The following is a 16,386-nucleotide window of genomic DNA, read 5'->3' on the forward strand; positions in this document are numbered from 1 at the left end:
TTGGCGCAGTGGTGTATGAGTGGTTTAACCAATGGAGAAGACAAGTGCTTATTTCTGGCTCCTCTTTGTGGAAAAAAGCCAGGCTGCATCACCAGAATTAGAAAATTCCTCTTAATAAAATACGTACATTAAAAATAAAATATTTATGTATCCTTGCTTTTTTGTGTATTTTTATATTACATACAAATAACATTTAAAATCCATTTTTATGCAAAACCACAATCTCACCTACACTGCTGAAAGGTACAGTACTGTACTGTACATAACTTTCAGAAATCTGCACACTACTGTACATAACTTTCAGAAATCTGCACACCACTTGGTCCTAAGTTGTTCAGATTTTTGAACCATGACCATACATGTGCTCAGTGTCTGTGAGACACTATTACCACACCTGTGCAATAATGCTTTTCAGGTATATGTAGATGATTACTACGTGTTAACATTAAATATAAGTCACTGACCCATTTGTGCTATAGGATGAAAATTACACTTAGCTCCATTACAAACATCATTGCCTGTAGGATTATACAATTGTATATAATAGGTGGCTATAATTCAATTAACACAGGGTCCCAGCCGCGCACCGTGCCAACCCAAAGGGAAATTCTCTCACTGCCTGGAGTAGCAGTGTGTGCTAGGCATGCTCTGGAGTACCTACACAGGAAGTCCCCCAAGTTCGCAGATTTTTATTTTGCGGTCCTCTTATTATTCGCGGATGACACCCTGGATGTACCCAAGAATGTCTGTGGGTCTCTTGCCGGCATTTTTGCGGCTTGGACAGGGAGCCATTCGTTCTAGAGACAGTAATTTCCTTTACCTGCATTGTAAATATGTGTGTGTGTGTGTAGACACAAACACACAAAACACATAAATAAATAATAATTGGAAAATCCTCTCAAATAATCAGAAATAAATTTATTAAAAATGTGACAGTCTACCCTCAAGTCCTGTGTACCGCCGGCAAGGCTGTGGGCTCGTAACACTTCTTGCCCGCGGTGCCCACCGTTTCTCTGTGGCTGTTGGTCACACTAGAATAACCCGTTATAGTGCATCCTTCTTTCCTCACACAGCCAAACTGCGGAATGCTCTGTCTCCTCCTGTGTTTCCATACTCCTACAATCTGTCTCGCTTTAAAAAGCTGGTTTCCGGCATCTTCGTGGTGTAGATTAATATAACCTTTCACTTTTCTATTTTTAATTTCTTTCTATTCTTATTTTTTCGCCCCTAGGCCCCGTTATATATATATATATATATATATATATATATATATATATATATATATATATATATATATATATATATATATATATATATATATATATATATAAATATATTCTTTTAGTTTAATTCCCTAAATGTCGCGAGGGGGGGGACCACTAGGGATGGAGGTGAGAAGGGAAACGCCAATAGCGTTTTACTACATGCTCTCCCCTACAATATCTTCTGGAAACAAAAGGCCTGTTTGAAAGAAAGCACATTTTGTCCAAAGTGGCCATTTTATTACAACACAATGATTATGACATATTGTACCAGATGTTATTCATTCGTTCATACCTTATTTTTATTTTACTTTATCCTCTTTCCACTTGAACGGTCGGTCACGTCTCCGTTACACAAGACTTCGACTGGGCAAATACTGGCCAAGTCTCATCTTAAAAGCTGGCCAATTACGCATTGTCCTGACGTGTGGTAAGTCAGTTACAGTTAGTCAGTCAAAGATTTTCAGATATGACTTTCGGCTAAAAAATCTATGGAGCGGTTGAGATTTTCAAGACTATGTTGACTTAAGTGTGTGTGTGTTCCAGTTGCTCGTGAGTATGCTTGCTACACCTCCCATGTGTATTCGTTTAATTCCTTCATTTACATAAATAGTTTTTACCAGCAGTACAACAAATACACCCACAATATCATCTCATTTACACCAATACATTAGTTTTCGCCGTCAACACAAACATTAATATCAAAGTCATCACCAACTGCACCGTGAGCGGACTGAGTATTGAGTACGTCCTGAACAGTGAATTCTGACCCACGTTTTCTTCCCACATCAGTGAGTGTACCTGTCACGTCATAGATTTCCTCCTCCCTCTGGATAAGGAAACGCACTTTCTTGTTGTCTCTTAAGATCCTGGTGCAATATTATACTCGAGCAAGAAATTATTTTTTTTACGGTGTTTTGTATAATATTCCTTAGCGCGCTTAAACAGTAACCGTTTTTGGTTTATCAACAGTACTAAGACTACCTGTTGCGTTAAATCGTTTTGACCTGTCTTACGAACCGTAGCTGTATACCAACTAATACAGGATTAATTTCTGGTATCTCATTTCTGTAACACCCCAATTACCAACAATATTGGTTGTTCAAAGTGGGGAGGGTGTAGTGGATTCCTCCCCTACAAACGCTTGTCTCTGAGTAGCCGATCCAGCGAATTCCCCAGTGTATGCCTGGTGGTCTAGGTCAACCAGCGCCGCCTTACATGACGGAGGTTAACTATTAAGCCACGCCTACCTCCGCTATATAAGACCTGACCTCGTGGTGACCTACCTCTCTCTTTCTACCAACACCAACCAGCAAGCAACACCTCCTCCTCCTCCTGCCTGGCGGCCCTCGCTCCCGCCGGCGAGCATGGTCCTCCTCTGAGCACCCTCACCAACCAGCTCTCTCTACATCACGCTTGTAACCACGCTGCCACTTCCCAGCACCAAGCTGCATTGTACATTCAATACAACATGTATACAGAGAGCACATTGTGAGTTTCCTTTCTCCATCCCATCCTGAGTGTGAACCCAACAACCCGTACCCCACAAGGGCTTTGAAGTGGAGGGAAAATGTGGGGGTTAAATAATAAAAAGAACACCAAACAAACCTAACCTAACCTCTGCCACGACTTTTCAGCAGCACAGGCAGGGTAGGGCACCACACTGACCAGCACAAACACCAGAACAAAATTGCCCCACCTTCACAGGAGAGATTGGGACCCTGAGGCCTACACGTGCTCCACTTCTTACCTGTACATGCAGTAAACCATCCTAGACTGACCAACTCACAGGATATGCCCTCTAAAGGGTTAAAGAAAAATAGCTTTATTGAAACTATATATCTGAAACCATACTTGGTCTAATTCTTGTAATTTGTGTTATATTTTGTGGTGTGACTTAATTGGCATAGCGTTTGATATTTCATGGAGGTTGAAATTTCATGTGACAACCTGGATGTATAATTATGGTAACAATGAATTAAAGTTTTCGGACTATTGTGAGAAGGTGAATAAAGCAACTAAGCTAATGAGTAGGTCTTATAAGAAGGTCATTCATTTACCCTTCATCTGTAGAAAAACATCTGAATAATATCCCCAGAACTTAGTGAAATACTAAACACATGGCACATAGTTGAATTTCAATAAATTATCTAACAATGCAATGTCATCAAATATTAACATAAGCTACTTTAAACAGAATACCAACACCGGATACTAGCTCCACCTAGCCATCAGCCGCACAGTTCACTAATACTCTGCCAGTTAGTAATATACAGTACAGCTCAGTTGCCCCTCCTTGTTCACCCCTTCACCTTCTAGTCTTGGCAAACGACAGCCAGTAACCGGGACAACATGGCTGCTGTGTTGGGTAATATTAGTCATAAATTGGTCTCTTCTGCTGTCTCGTTAGGCTCAAAATGCCTGCTGAAGAATACTGGCTCTCTTTATTTTGCCAAGTAAGTGAAAAGTGGAATTACTGTCTTGTTTAAGTGTGTATTATGATGTGCTGTGGTGTTGACGATCAGCTGATGAATGAAAACAAACCGACTGATGGAATTTGTTTTAATTTTTATTAGTTAGGTTAATGGAAGTAATATGTTTACACTACTTTTGAGGCCTTTTTACTGTTAATCTATTTTTATTTGCCACAACTAAGCATTACTCGTCATAATTGGAACGTAGAAAATAAGGTATGTTTCAACTTCAGTCCGGTAAATACTCACGACACTAAACTAGCAGGTTCTTGAGTAGTATTAGTATATAAAATCAACTTAAATTTCCATTGATTCAGCTATACCTGGTAATGGTGGAGGAGACGGCTAACACCAGAAGCAGTTCAATTTTGTTAATTTTTTCACAAACGGTTGGTTGGATAATAGTAAGTAATACAAAATATATGAAAATGCTCAGAACCTGACCTAACCAACCAGATCTACCTAACCTTGCCTAACCTACCAAACCTACCTAAATTCTTAACTTACTTTAATATGTACCAATGAAAGTACTATTCTTCAAGCCGAGTTGTGTAATTTTACATCTATTGTGGACGTAAGAGTACCATCAGTTGTTGCACTGAAACAAATATCTCATGTTCACTGTCAGTTCGGTCACATTTTGAACACTTGCGCGTCCTGCCAACTACTCCATGTTGACGATGAACTCTTGCAGACGGTCTTCATCCTCCACAACTACAGATAACTTGTGATATGATACTGAACAGGATGCCATAACTACACAGTTGAAAAACAAGATAGCTAGCTTCTCTTTGTGGAAGAACAAGAGGCTGTGGATATTTGTCCGGTTGTCGGTTAGGTAGCTTTGTAGAAACATTTAAAAACTATTAAGTAGATAAATGAAAACAAGAATGCACAGAACTAATTAGAACTTGAACTAACCAAAAGTTACCTACCTAACTAATCTAATTTACCAGAAAATCTTTTTAAAACATACCTAACGACACTTAATGTTAAGTTTAGTTTAACAAATTTATTGACAAAGCTTGGAGTACAGTTTGCCTGTTCTGAGTAATTCAGTCAGGTCTTGACACTGAGGGTGGTATCACTTCTCACTGCCATGCAGGACAGAGGTTCATACACAAAGGAATAGATCATATTCATTAACAGAATATATAGGTCAGATTCATGTGGATTGATGTCGCTGTTCACTGCCATGCAGGACAGAGGTTTGTACACAAAGCAATACATCATTTTCATTAGCAGTATATATAGGTCAGAGTCATGTGGGTGATACAGTATCACTGTTCGTTTCCTTTTATATATTTAATAAATTATAATTAACGTTTCCACAGAGTTTCATCCAAGTCTATTGACTCTTCCTGGTGTTTTTCTAAAAACCCTACCTAATCGACAACTGGACAAATATCCACAATGAAAACAATGTTTCTGGTACAGCACAAACAATAAGATTATACTCTAGAATGGGGGTGTGTGCTGACCAGCAGCTTTATAAAATGGTAATACTTTGACAGTTGCACGTTTTAACCAGCAAGGTAAATGCTCTCATACCGCCCTTAACACCAACTTTAGGAAATTTATCAATAGAAGATAAAAGTTTTCTTACCTTTAGAAACTGACCAAAAATTTGGCTTCCAAATTTTATATAAATTAGCCTTTTCAGTGAAACTTAGTGCCAATTTTTACATTCCAGTGTGTTATGAAAACTTTTTATTCACATAATTTACTGGGTAATTACTGTACAAATGATCTCAATTTTAAATACTCATTACTAACAAACTAGCAACAAAGTAACTGGAGCAATCTTTTTTCTCTTTTATTCTCTTCACCACTGATCGGCTCGTTCTACCAATGCCTGTAGCTGGAAAATTTGAAGGGAAGGATACACGAGGCCGTTAGAAAATGTACTGTATGCAGGGTAATAGAAATGCAACTTTGATACCTTCTGAAGGAGCTCATATTGAACTAATGTAGCCCCAAAATAAAACTATACTTTGCTTTTTGTTGTAGCTTTTATAGTTTTTCATATGAAATCTTTAGAATCTGGAAAATAATATGTAATTGCCCAGTGTTTTTTAATTAACCTTACATTTTCTCTCTTCAATGTCCTGCCTACTAATGGACTTAAGATTGCTAGATATAAAGGATGTACAGTTTATGGTTTAATGAACACTAATTGTTTTCCACAAAAGTGACAAGAAATAAGTTCATGGGGTATATACAGTTGGACACTTGTAAGTGCAGTAAGTACTGTATATATATAAAGATGGAAAGGCAAGACTGGGTAATAATATGTGTGAAGGGTGAATCTGCCTTGTTCGAGGAAGAGCTGTAGTATCTTCTTGTGTAGTGTAAAGACCATATGAAATGAAAATTTACCATCATTAAAATTTAATCTGAGCAAGCCTATTAACTGAAACTATGTATTTCAGCTCGACTAGAGGTGGTGCCAAGTGGTATCCTGATGCAGAATGGATAAAGCAATTTGAAGGACCTGTAATGGTGCCCTTTGAGGGTCAGAGTATGGATTTACCGTCATGGAATTCCAAGTTAGCGCCTGTGGAAAAAAAAGTCCGCAATGTCTCTCTCAACTTTGGCCCTCAGCATCCAGCAGCCCATGGTGTGCTGCGTCTGGTGCTGGAATTAGATGGTGAGGTGAGTTTTCTTTACTACATACTGCTCCTCTTTCAGTTTAACACTTCAATAAGCACACCACCACCCCCAGCTGTGAATTCAAATGAACGAACTGAGTGGCAGGAGTGATTACTTTAAGGAAGGGCAGTTAGGGCTCACCACAACGGGTGGGGAGTGGTGCAGGCTGGGGGAAGATATAGGAGGGAGGTGGGGTTTGCTATGATCATTGAGTGAGAATGTCTCTATGCATCTCTCAAAGATTGCTGCCCCAGCTGACTCATGGGCACATGATATGAATTTTTACTTGGACCAAAAGTTGTATATGTGAGGGTAGCTTTTGTTAAAATAAGAAAGAGGTGTTAAATTGAGAATTTCGGATAAGTGAATTTTCATATCTTGAATGTTTGGAAAGCAAAGGATACCTGTATTAACTTTACATGTTTGTATACAGTGAACCCATGATCGAGCATATAGTTCAGTTATGTTTGGTCTTATTCTTTAGTCAATCATTGCCTATTAAGGCTAACTCCTTATGGTGAGAATGTGGATGCTTTTCTCAACCTCAGAAATTCTTGCACACAACCGCATCCAGCCCATACGTGCACGAACTGATCGCTATAAGAACAGCCCAGTCCCAACCATTGTAAAAATTATCAATAACATGTAATAAATCAGTGTATTCACTCCCAGTAAACACTGCTCCCTACACTGTCACTATGTTGAAAGGAACTGTAGTTTGAGCTGATCCCCATCTAAGTTACTATATGTCTTATTTGTGTCACTTATGTCACTTGTATATTATTTGTAATTCGTAACCCATTCCCCAAATATGTAACTGTATATTTTCAGCCTTCTGGCTGCCAAGCTCTTTCAATAAACCGTTAATTATTATTATTATTATTATTATTTATATAGATTAAAGGCTGACACTATTATCAAATGTCTATCTATAGAATTATTCTTTGGTGTGGATTCAATGTACAGATATTTTATTCCACTTACATTTAAGGATATTGCAGGCATTATATCTTTTATTTGATTCAAGTAAAGGTGATAAGATATAAATGTATGAATTGATTATGTACTTCTTTGACAGACAGTGGTTCGTGCTGACCCTCACATTGGATTACTCCACCGTGGAACTGAAAAGTTGATTGAATACAAGACATATACACAGTCTCTACCTTATTTTGATCGACTTGATTATGTATCCATGATGTGCAACGAACAGGCCTTTTCTCTAGCTGTGGAGAAGCTCCTAGGGCTTGAAGCACCAATCAGAGCCAAGTACATTCGTAGTAAGTTTTTTCAATATTATCCACTGCCTCTTCTGAGTTTGTATGCTATTAGTTGACTTTGTGTTTGTTCAAGTATCCAGATATGACTTAGGATCTGTTTAGTATCTTGAGGAAAACTTAGTGCAGTACAGTAAATGTATTTGATAATTCAACATGAATATTAATGTGTAGATAATAATATTTCTTCCTCAAACTCCTCTCATTGATTCAATTTTTTTCAGCAATGTTTGCTGAGATAACACGCATCATGAACCACTGCATGTTCCTGGGAACTCATGCGCTAGATGTTGGAGCCCTTACTCCATTTTTATGGTTGTTTGAGGAGCGTGAGAAGATGATGGAGTTTTATGAGCGGGCATCTGGGGCTCGCCTCCATGCTGCTTATGTCCGCCCAGGAGGTGTAGCCTTTGTAAGTGACTCTTTATCTCAGATACCTCTCTCTCTCTCACCTTTTTTCTCTTCTCTTTGTTTTCTTCTTTTTTATGCTTTTTCTTTTATTCACATTTGGAAGGACCCCATACATAGTTCTTGATATCTGTTATAAATATACCAGTATTTGTTGTATTGGAATTTTATTTATGGTCTAAGATTTGCAGACATATCCCTGGGAACTGACCATGTTGCTATTACCAGCCAAGGTGCGGTAATTGACCTTCTGACTTATAGATCTCTTACTTTTATATTTGTTTAGGATACTTCTTATTAATTTATTGCTTTAATCTGTTTTAGATAGTCAATATAGATACTTTGTAAGGTTTTGTGAGAAAATAAGTCTCAAGTTGCCTGATGACCCATTATGAGCAGTTTTGCAGAATTTGTCGAGTCTGTATTTGACTGCCATCATGAACTAGTAAACATTGGGACAGGTGGTGAGTGCTGCATCCACTCAGCCACCACACATCTTACTGGTGGTACTATTGATTGAATAATTTTAGGGCATTTTTATAATTTATTTTGGTCATCATGCTTTGCTGTTCTCTGATATCTTGCTAGGTCTGGATATCTGTAAAGCAATCAAGACATTATAATGTAGCTTCAAATTATTTTAAATAAGATTAGATTTTTTATTATTGCCTCTATTCTCTTTTTAAATCATTAAAAATAGACCACATTAGGAAAGTAAATACTATCATAGTAATGAGTACCTGTGTTTCCTGTTTCTTACCAGGACATACCAATTGGCCTGATGGATGACATCTATGAGTTTATTAGTAAGTTTGGTGAACGTCTTGATGAGGTGGAAGATGTCCTTACACATAACCGTATTTGGAAACAACGAACTATTGATATTGGAACTGTGTCTGCTGAGGATGCTCTCAACTATGGCTTCAGGTTAGTAATAGGAGACTTTTCTGTTCAAATTTTTCTTTCTTTATGAAATGATATTTAAGGTTAGTATTGTACATGTCGATTTATTATATTCATTCAGAGAGAACCTTTGGATTTTGTAAGACAGATTTAATTTACTTTTGTTGCTTGTTCTGAAGTATCGTATATATGTTGCTTATGTTCCGTGCAGGTTATTTTTTGTGTACAGTAATTATTTTCTTCCAATTGTATAACCTGTTAAGATTGAGCAGCTCTGTATAGTTAGTAAGTCTAGTGATCATGACCCCAGAGCATCAACATATGACAGATCTAAAAACTGAAAACTATTGACTAAAAGGTTATTAGTCACCTTCATTCTAGGGTCACAAAGGAAGTCCACTAGGTAAGAAGGTATCCTAAAAAGGGGAAAGGCTTGAAGGTGTTGCTCTGATCATAGTGTGAGGTGCTCTGATATCTTAACTTTTGCAAAGCCCACCGAACCAGATAATCCACCTCATATTTCAGTCACCCTATGAGATATTATACTCCTTGGAACACATCCCCTATTTATAATGGGGACCCCCTGTACCTTGACTATTTTTATTTTTTGTATTAATAGAATGTTAATGTTTTCATTTAGCCTTTGAAATTAATATTAGTCAAGTTAAGCCAAAGATTTTAGGTGACTTACACCAGATTCTACCTGTTACCACATGGCCCATGTGATAACAAGCAACATCTGGCATAAATTACCTGGGACTTGATACAAACATGCCTTGCTTCAGTCCCCAAGCACTAATTGATTTTATGCCCCAGTTACATATGCTAGGGGAAACATTGACTTGTATTTATCTGTCCTTTGATATGTCCCACCTTAATTTGTTTGTGGAATTATGCAAAAAGTATCTAGTTTGGAGTAATTAAGTTTATTTAGTCTGTACAAGTTTTTTTTGTCCTTAGATTTCCTGATCTGAATTTTCAAGCAGTTGTATTTTTTTTTTACATCACTGGGGATATAAGTTTCACAACCATGGCTCAAAGCAATATTTATTTTTATAATAGATTTTGTGCCATTGTTCAATCCCAGGTAGATTACAGTAAGGTTGATGGCAAGAAGCAAACTTCTATCCATACCTTGTGCACTATTATAAAGATGGTATTTCACATAAGGGAGGGTATAATGTATACAGTATAAAATTTTGCCATATTTAATATTTGGCATGAAAAATACCTATTTTAATTATCATAGAGAAAATGATTACAAAATTTTTTTCAGTGGTGTGATGCTCCGAGGGTCTGGCATTAAATGGGACCTGCGAAAAACACAACCTTATGATGCCTATGACCTTGTTGAGTTTGACATTCCAGTGGGAAGGAATGGTGACACGTACGACAGGTATGAGAAGATACGATATGTTATTGCGTTGTGAGTACAGTAAAGCCTCGAATAATGATGGTAATGTATCCTCCCATATTGCAGTGTAAGGTGAATCATTGTATCATGAATAATAATATTGCAGTGTAAGGTGAATCATTGTATCATGAATAATTTAATTATCATTAAGATAACGCAATAATAATGAGATGCGTTCCAAAGTTTGACCTTTTCTTATCTTTTATGCGGGTTTTTACCCTCTTTTCACCCCAGAGGTCTTATGCCTTTTTCACGTCCCTGTTAATGATTCGTTCTGTTAATGGATCCACTTCAGAAAATATGTTCATTGCTTGCTGCATAAATATCTGGCAGCCTGTGTGCAAAGCATGGTTTTTTTTTTTTTTGTATACTGTAATACATTTGGGATTTAGTTGTTATTTACATGAAAAGTTAATTATTTTTATTTTTTATTAAATTTTCGTCATAAACACGAAGAAAATATTGGTGTAAATTGAATTGGGTCCTAAATTAACCAGGGTCTTAAATATGAATCATCGTTAGTAGAACCATCGTTATCGGAGGCTTTCCTGTAGTTGCATTATAGCATTTAATGTTATGTATGGGAACCATCCTTTGTAATGACTTAGGTGGTTACACTGATGTCTGTAATTTTAAGGATGAAAAGAAGTTTATTGATTTAACACTGGCATGGGGTGGCTACCAGCCCCTAGGTGAATTAGTTTCAATCAATTGTCAGTCAGCCATACTTAAATATTTCCATAAATTTAGATTTCTGATGCTATTTTTTGTCATAGATAATTTTTTGGCATGTGTTTATGGTAGCATCACTACTGTATTGAACCCTTTTTATGCACAACAAAAATTGAGTAAATTACCTCTGTCCAGATACTTGATTCGTGTTGAGGAAATGCGTCAGTCACTTCGCATCGTCGAGCAATGTTTAAATCAGATGCCACCAGGTGAAGTACGCGTGGATGATGTCAAGGTAGCTCCACCATCAAGGGCAGAAATGAAGGTTAGTATAATATATTTTTAACAATGCTGTATTATCGTTCATTTAATTTGTTGCTATCTCTGAAAAAGAATGACTTGAGAAATGTGGTATTTGAAGGTAGGATACAGGAGGGGTCTTGAATATTTGATGTTAAGAGCAGTGCAGTTAATTAAATTAAATATGTTGAATGATAGACAAAAAAATTATGATAATATTGCAGTCCAGTGATATGAATAGAGGAGAAATAAGATAATAGATTTTAATGATGAGGTGGAATTAAGGATGAAATGTTCAGTGTACATGGAAGAAAAAGAGGAACTGATTGGGTAAAGAAAGGAAATAGTACCCGTAATAAGCAAAATAATAAATTTACAATCATTTAACTAGCAATATTATAAAGGTATGAAGTGTGGAGTCAGGATGCTTTTTTGGAACGTCGAGATCGACCCACGTGAATTGCACAAATTTGAGGAGAAAAATATGGAGGGGGGGGCGTCAAGGTCTTTGCCGGTGTTCATCACTAGGCCTGGGGTGGGTTGCGAAAGGGTCTTCAAATTTCTTGATCAATATCATTTATATCATCTTTAAATTTCCCAATAGTATATATACAGTATATTATTGAAAACTTCTAATTTTGTTATTTTCTTGTAATAAATACCAAATTTATGTTCAGTAATGTACTTGGAATTTTTCAAATTTACACCTGGAGAACCTGGAAAGGCCAGGGAATTTTGTTTTGTCTGGCCAATAGACACTCTGTATTAAAGCTTATATTGAAGGTATGGTATAATTATGTCTTTCACTGCAGAATAACATCTAAAAGTACAGTATTTCAGTTTTGGCAAATGGAACATATGAAGCAAAGGTGTTATGCTTGAAATAGAGGTTCTGTTTATAATAACATCGTACTGTAATATTATATGGCATGTATGGAGACCTTGAATTTGGTGACAAATTTAATGCTCTGGTTTGCTACTTGATATAATTTTATACAGTATATTACTTTTTCTTTTCAGTCTTCTATGGAGGCTCTTATTCATCACTTCAAGGTGTTTACTCAAGGTTATCAAGTGCCACCAGGTACTACATACACTGCAGTTGAAGCTCCAAAGGGTGAATTTGGTGTATACCTTGTCTCTGATGGATCATCAAAACCCTACAGGTACAGTGAAAGATTATCTTGTCTTGAGTTCCCATATGTTTGTCTTGGTGCTGGAGACAACAACTTGAGAGTTTAGGACTGGTCTGCCATCATTGTTTTATGCTGTTGATGTAGGTGCAAGACCTGTGGTGGAAAATGGCCATGTACAGTCTGTAAGAAAGGAGTTGGCTGCAACTTAATAATGTGCATTGAGAATAGAAGATGGGTACACATGAGATGCAATGAGAGTGTAATTTTAGAGGTGAAAGAAGACACTATTAAACGACATGAGCGTAAAGGAACAGTTGACAAATGGCAGAGAGAGAACATGCACACACACTTTCCAATAAATTACTCATTACCATTTCTTATATATTTGTTTTATGGATTCTTACCATTATTATGTTCTTATTGTTTTCATATCACATGATTGGTAAAAGTGCGGTTAGATAGACTAGCTAATAATTGGTGGTCTGTGGTGTTGCGTAGTCATTTTATGAACAGCCATGAGAAGATTATTATCGGTATACACACATACACACCTTTCATTTGTATTTTATATTGTATTTCATCATTGTACTGTATTCTATTAATTTCATAAATTTTTGTGGCTCTTCATGAAAAATAAATATCCTTTTGGAAGGTACCCGGTATGGCTGCAACAACACAAAATTATTTGAAGACAACTGTATGGACAAAATTAGTTAGTGTTCAGTGTGTTATTTGCTGTTGTAGAGGTGCTGGATATCAGTGACAGCTTCCATTCTTTGGGTTTCTAGGATATCACTGATGAACTGTCCAATAAGGGAAAGCCATCAGGTTATTGGTGAAGTAGCTGTTCCGAGGTGAATTGTCTGCCTAGTCCTTGGAGTTTTTGTAATACAGCAGGTCATTGATATCCATGATCGCATTTATGGGGTCAAATTATTGCTGGGCTATACATAAAAATTCCCGCATTTATGAGGAAAAATATTGGCTATACCGCCACACATCACCCAACCCCCACCATGCGCATTCCCCATACAGTGCAATTCCTTTTATCTTAACTCCTCTGGACCAATGATGGTTCAGATACCTGGACATGCTTACAAGAATATGCAATAATTAACATTAAGTCAAAATTTGGTTTAGCAATAGTTTGACTCTTTGGGAAGGGGAAAAAACTGGGGATGAAGTGGCATGTGTGATGGCATGTTGCCATTGTTACATGTAATGAAACTAAAAGTTGTGGAATAATCATTACAATACAATACTCTATTGTGGCTTAGAAATAAAGAAAATATAATATCAAACTATAAAATAAGAAAAGTGAAGAGCATGGCTGTGTATATATGAGGAGTGAACGTATGCGTAGAGGCAGTGGGTTGTAACTGTGTCGCCGATTCACCACCCACCTGGCCCACACCCCATACCACCAATATGACATCACAGCACACACACACACAAAAAAAAAAATTCTTGGACAGTGTCTAATCCTCCATGGTTTTCTCTTGTTTTGTTCAGGAGTTCAAAGTGTAATGCTTGTGCTCAATTAAGTGCAGTCACTAAAAGGAAGCTTAGCAGCTATGGATTGGACATGAATTAGACATTCATCGGAAGAAAAGTGGTGAGCGTGTAATAAATATCTCACATGCCCTTCAGATTCCAGAGTGTAAATGATAAGATATCAAAATTATCTTTTTGGGTGTCGTTTAGTATCTGATAATACCATTCAAACCCTATTTCAATCATTTATGGCCAGAAATCCCCAGCTTTAAATGGCAATTTTTCCATCCCTAATAGCCTTGGATAATGAGGACCTTCCAATTTTCAAGGTGCCTGTTGTAACAGGGCCACTCAGTTATGTAGGCTCTCCACTAAAATGGAGGATTTATCTTCAGTTTCTATTTGCTAGTAAAGCTTTTAGCCAAGTCGTTTGGATACCCTCTTATCATTACTTGGGTTTCTGTGTAGTCAGCTGCTCGTTACAAGGTCTCCTTGACTACAGTCTCCTCAAGAAAGTAGAATTTGGGGATTCTGCTTCAAGAATTCATCTAACTCTTTCTTACCTTCATATACCTGTAATATGCAAATGCTTATTTTGTTTTTTCCAGATGCAAAATAAAGGCCCCCGGCTTTGCTCACCTTGCAGCCACTGATATGGTTGGGAAGAACCACATGCTAGCTGACATTGTAGCCATCATTGGCACTCTGGATATTGTGTTCGGTGAGGTGGATCGTTAAAGTACCGTACAGTACAGTACTGTATGTTAATATGCTAAGTGGTTCATGAATCCGAGCACCATGAATGGAGTAAACAAAAGTAAGTTCAGCCATTTTTTAAACACTCCTGGGTTAATTAGTACCAACCCTAGTACTGACACTGATTTTATATCCTCTTTAGGCTTTCTGACTGGTGAAAGTGCCCAAACTAAAACGAAATGTTCAGTAATGTTTGTCCCTCCATCAATTTAAATTCTGCATAGAGTTAATGGTTTCTTTTCAGTAAACAAATGCCAAAGGTTGCTATTATCTTAGTGCCTCACAAGAGAAAAATAAGAGCTTCATTAAGAATAACAAGAAGGCTGTCTCTCTCTCTAAGAAAATTTCAGTAATGCAGCCTTGTCATTTATGGCACCATGCTTCCTCTTGACCCCAACAATGATAATTTGTCTGTTTGTTTTAATGTATTGAAGTGCTTCAGTGACCAGGATCTTTTAGGTACTGATCAGAAAGCATTTCTCTAACCCAGAATAATTTGGAGACTTGCATTCTGATGGTGTTGCTGGTTTTATATTGAACCTACTAAGGCTGGCATATTTATTGAAGCCAAAGTTGCAACCCTCTCCCTTCCATTTTGCTTTGGATGAAGTAATTCACTCACTTTGGGATTTCTTTTCAAGTAAGTAAATAAAAAAAAGGGTGTTTTGCTACCTTAACCCAGGTTGGAGAATACAATATGTATTGTTTGAATTTACTAACCCAAGTGTTTGAAAATAATGGCTGAGTTTTTTTTTATATATATAATGATACAAGATAATTTAAAAATGTACAGTAGCAAGCTAGGCTGTATGTTACTACAGTAGTTGTTGATGTATATAGTTATATAAAGAAAAGTTCAAAGACATAAGAACTGATATTTGACTTTCTTTATATCCTGTTCTTTTTACTCCAGAAAGAACTGCAACATTAACTGTGAATTTTACAGTATTTTATGTGATGGAAGTGAAGTTGGTTCCATAGTCCTTCTGGCTTATTAGGGGCAATGTAGAAATGGTAAATTGTACAATACAGTATATTAACAATCACGGTGTTGGACGTGAGGGGAGAGTGCATTATGGATACAGTACAGGTTGTAGCATGAGGATCCATGGTACAGTATTTCTGACTGATGGGATTTCAGCTCCCCACATTCTTTTTTATAAATTCGCATGGAATTACAATACGCATTGGACATAAATTCTAATAACACCGTAAGCTAACTCAAGACCTTAACAAAACATTCAGTAACTATAAAACTCATTATTTTGAAAAAGATAATGACCCACATTGATATAGTGAGTAAAGAATATGGAAAACATATTTTTTGGTCACTATTTAAAATCGATTTATTTTAGAGATTTTTGTTGGTTCCACAGGAAAGCTGAACACTACCCACTCAACACATTTACTTATGATTAGATAGTGTTCCCACCAGTGTAGGTTTGAAAAATTATAAAGGGGGGGGGGGGGAGAGTATGCTGGCTTCCATGCGTGTACAGCTTCTGTAAGTGGAGGACATTCCCAGGTACAGTACAGTAGTCCCTTGCCAGCTGCAGGTGTTCTCTTCATGAAAAACCCTGTGGTTGTTAAGAATAAAGGCTGAAGGGAAATGGGGTTAGGTGCATTGGTTGTGGATAA

General features: G+C 37.0%; 1 protein-coding gene across 1 annotated transcript; it reads left to right on the forward strand.

Annotated features, from left to right (window-relative positions):
• Window positions 1–3,557: 3,557 nt before the first annotated feature.
• On the forward strand, window positions 3,558–15,623 carry LOC121878069 (NADH-ubiquinone oxidoreductase 49 kDa subunit-like). The gene is made up of 9 exons (XM_042384051.1): window positions 3,558–3,718; window positions 6,169–6,391; window positions 7,467–7,668; window positions 7,890–8,077; window positions 8,837–9,000; window positions 10,253–10,372; window positions 11,258–11,387; window positions 12,383–12,528; window positions 14,601–15,623. The coding sequence occupies exons 1-9, from the start codon at window positions 3,615–3,617 to the stop codon at window positions 14,728–14,730; spliced, it is 1,407 nt and encodes a 468-aa protein (XP_042239985.1). The 5' UTR covers window positions 3,558–3,614; the 3' UTR covers window positions 14,731–15,623.
• Window positions 15,624–16,386: the final 763 nt, after the last annotated feature.

This window comes from Homarus americanus, unplaced genomic scaffold (assembly GCF_018991925.1).
Source record: "Homarus americanus isolate GMGI-L3 unplaced genomic scaffold, GMGI_Hamer_2.0 scaffold45562, whole genome shotgun sequence".
Classification (NCBI taxonomy): Eukaryota; Metazoa; Arthropoda; class Malacostraca; order Decapoda; family Nephropidae; genus Homarus; species Homarus americanus.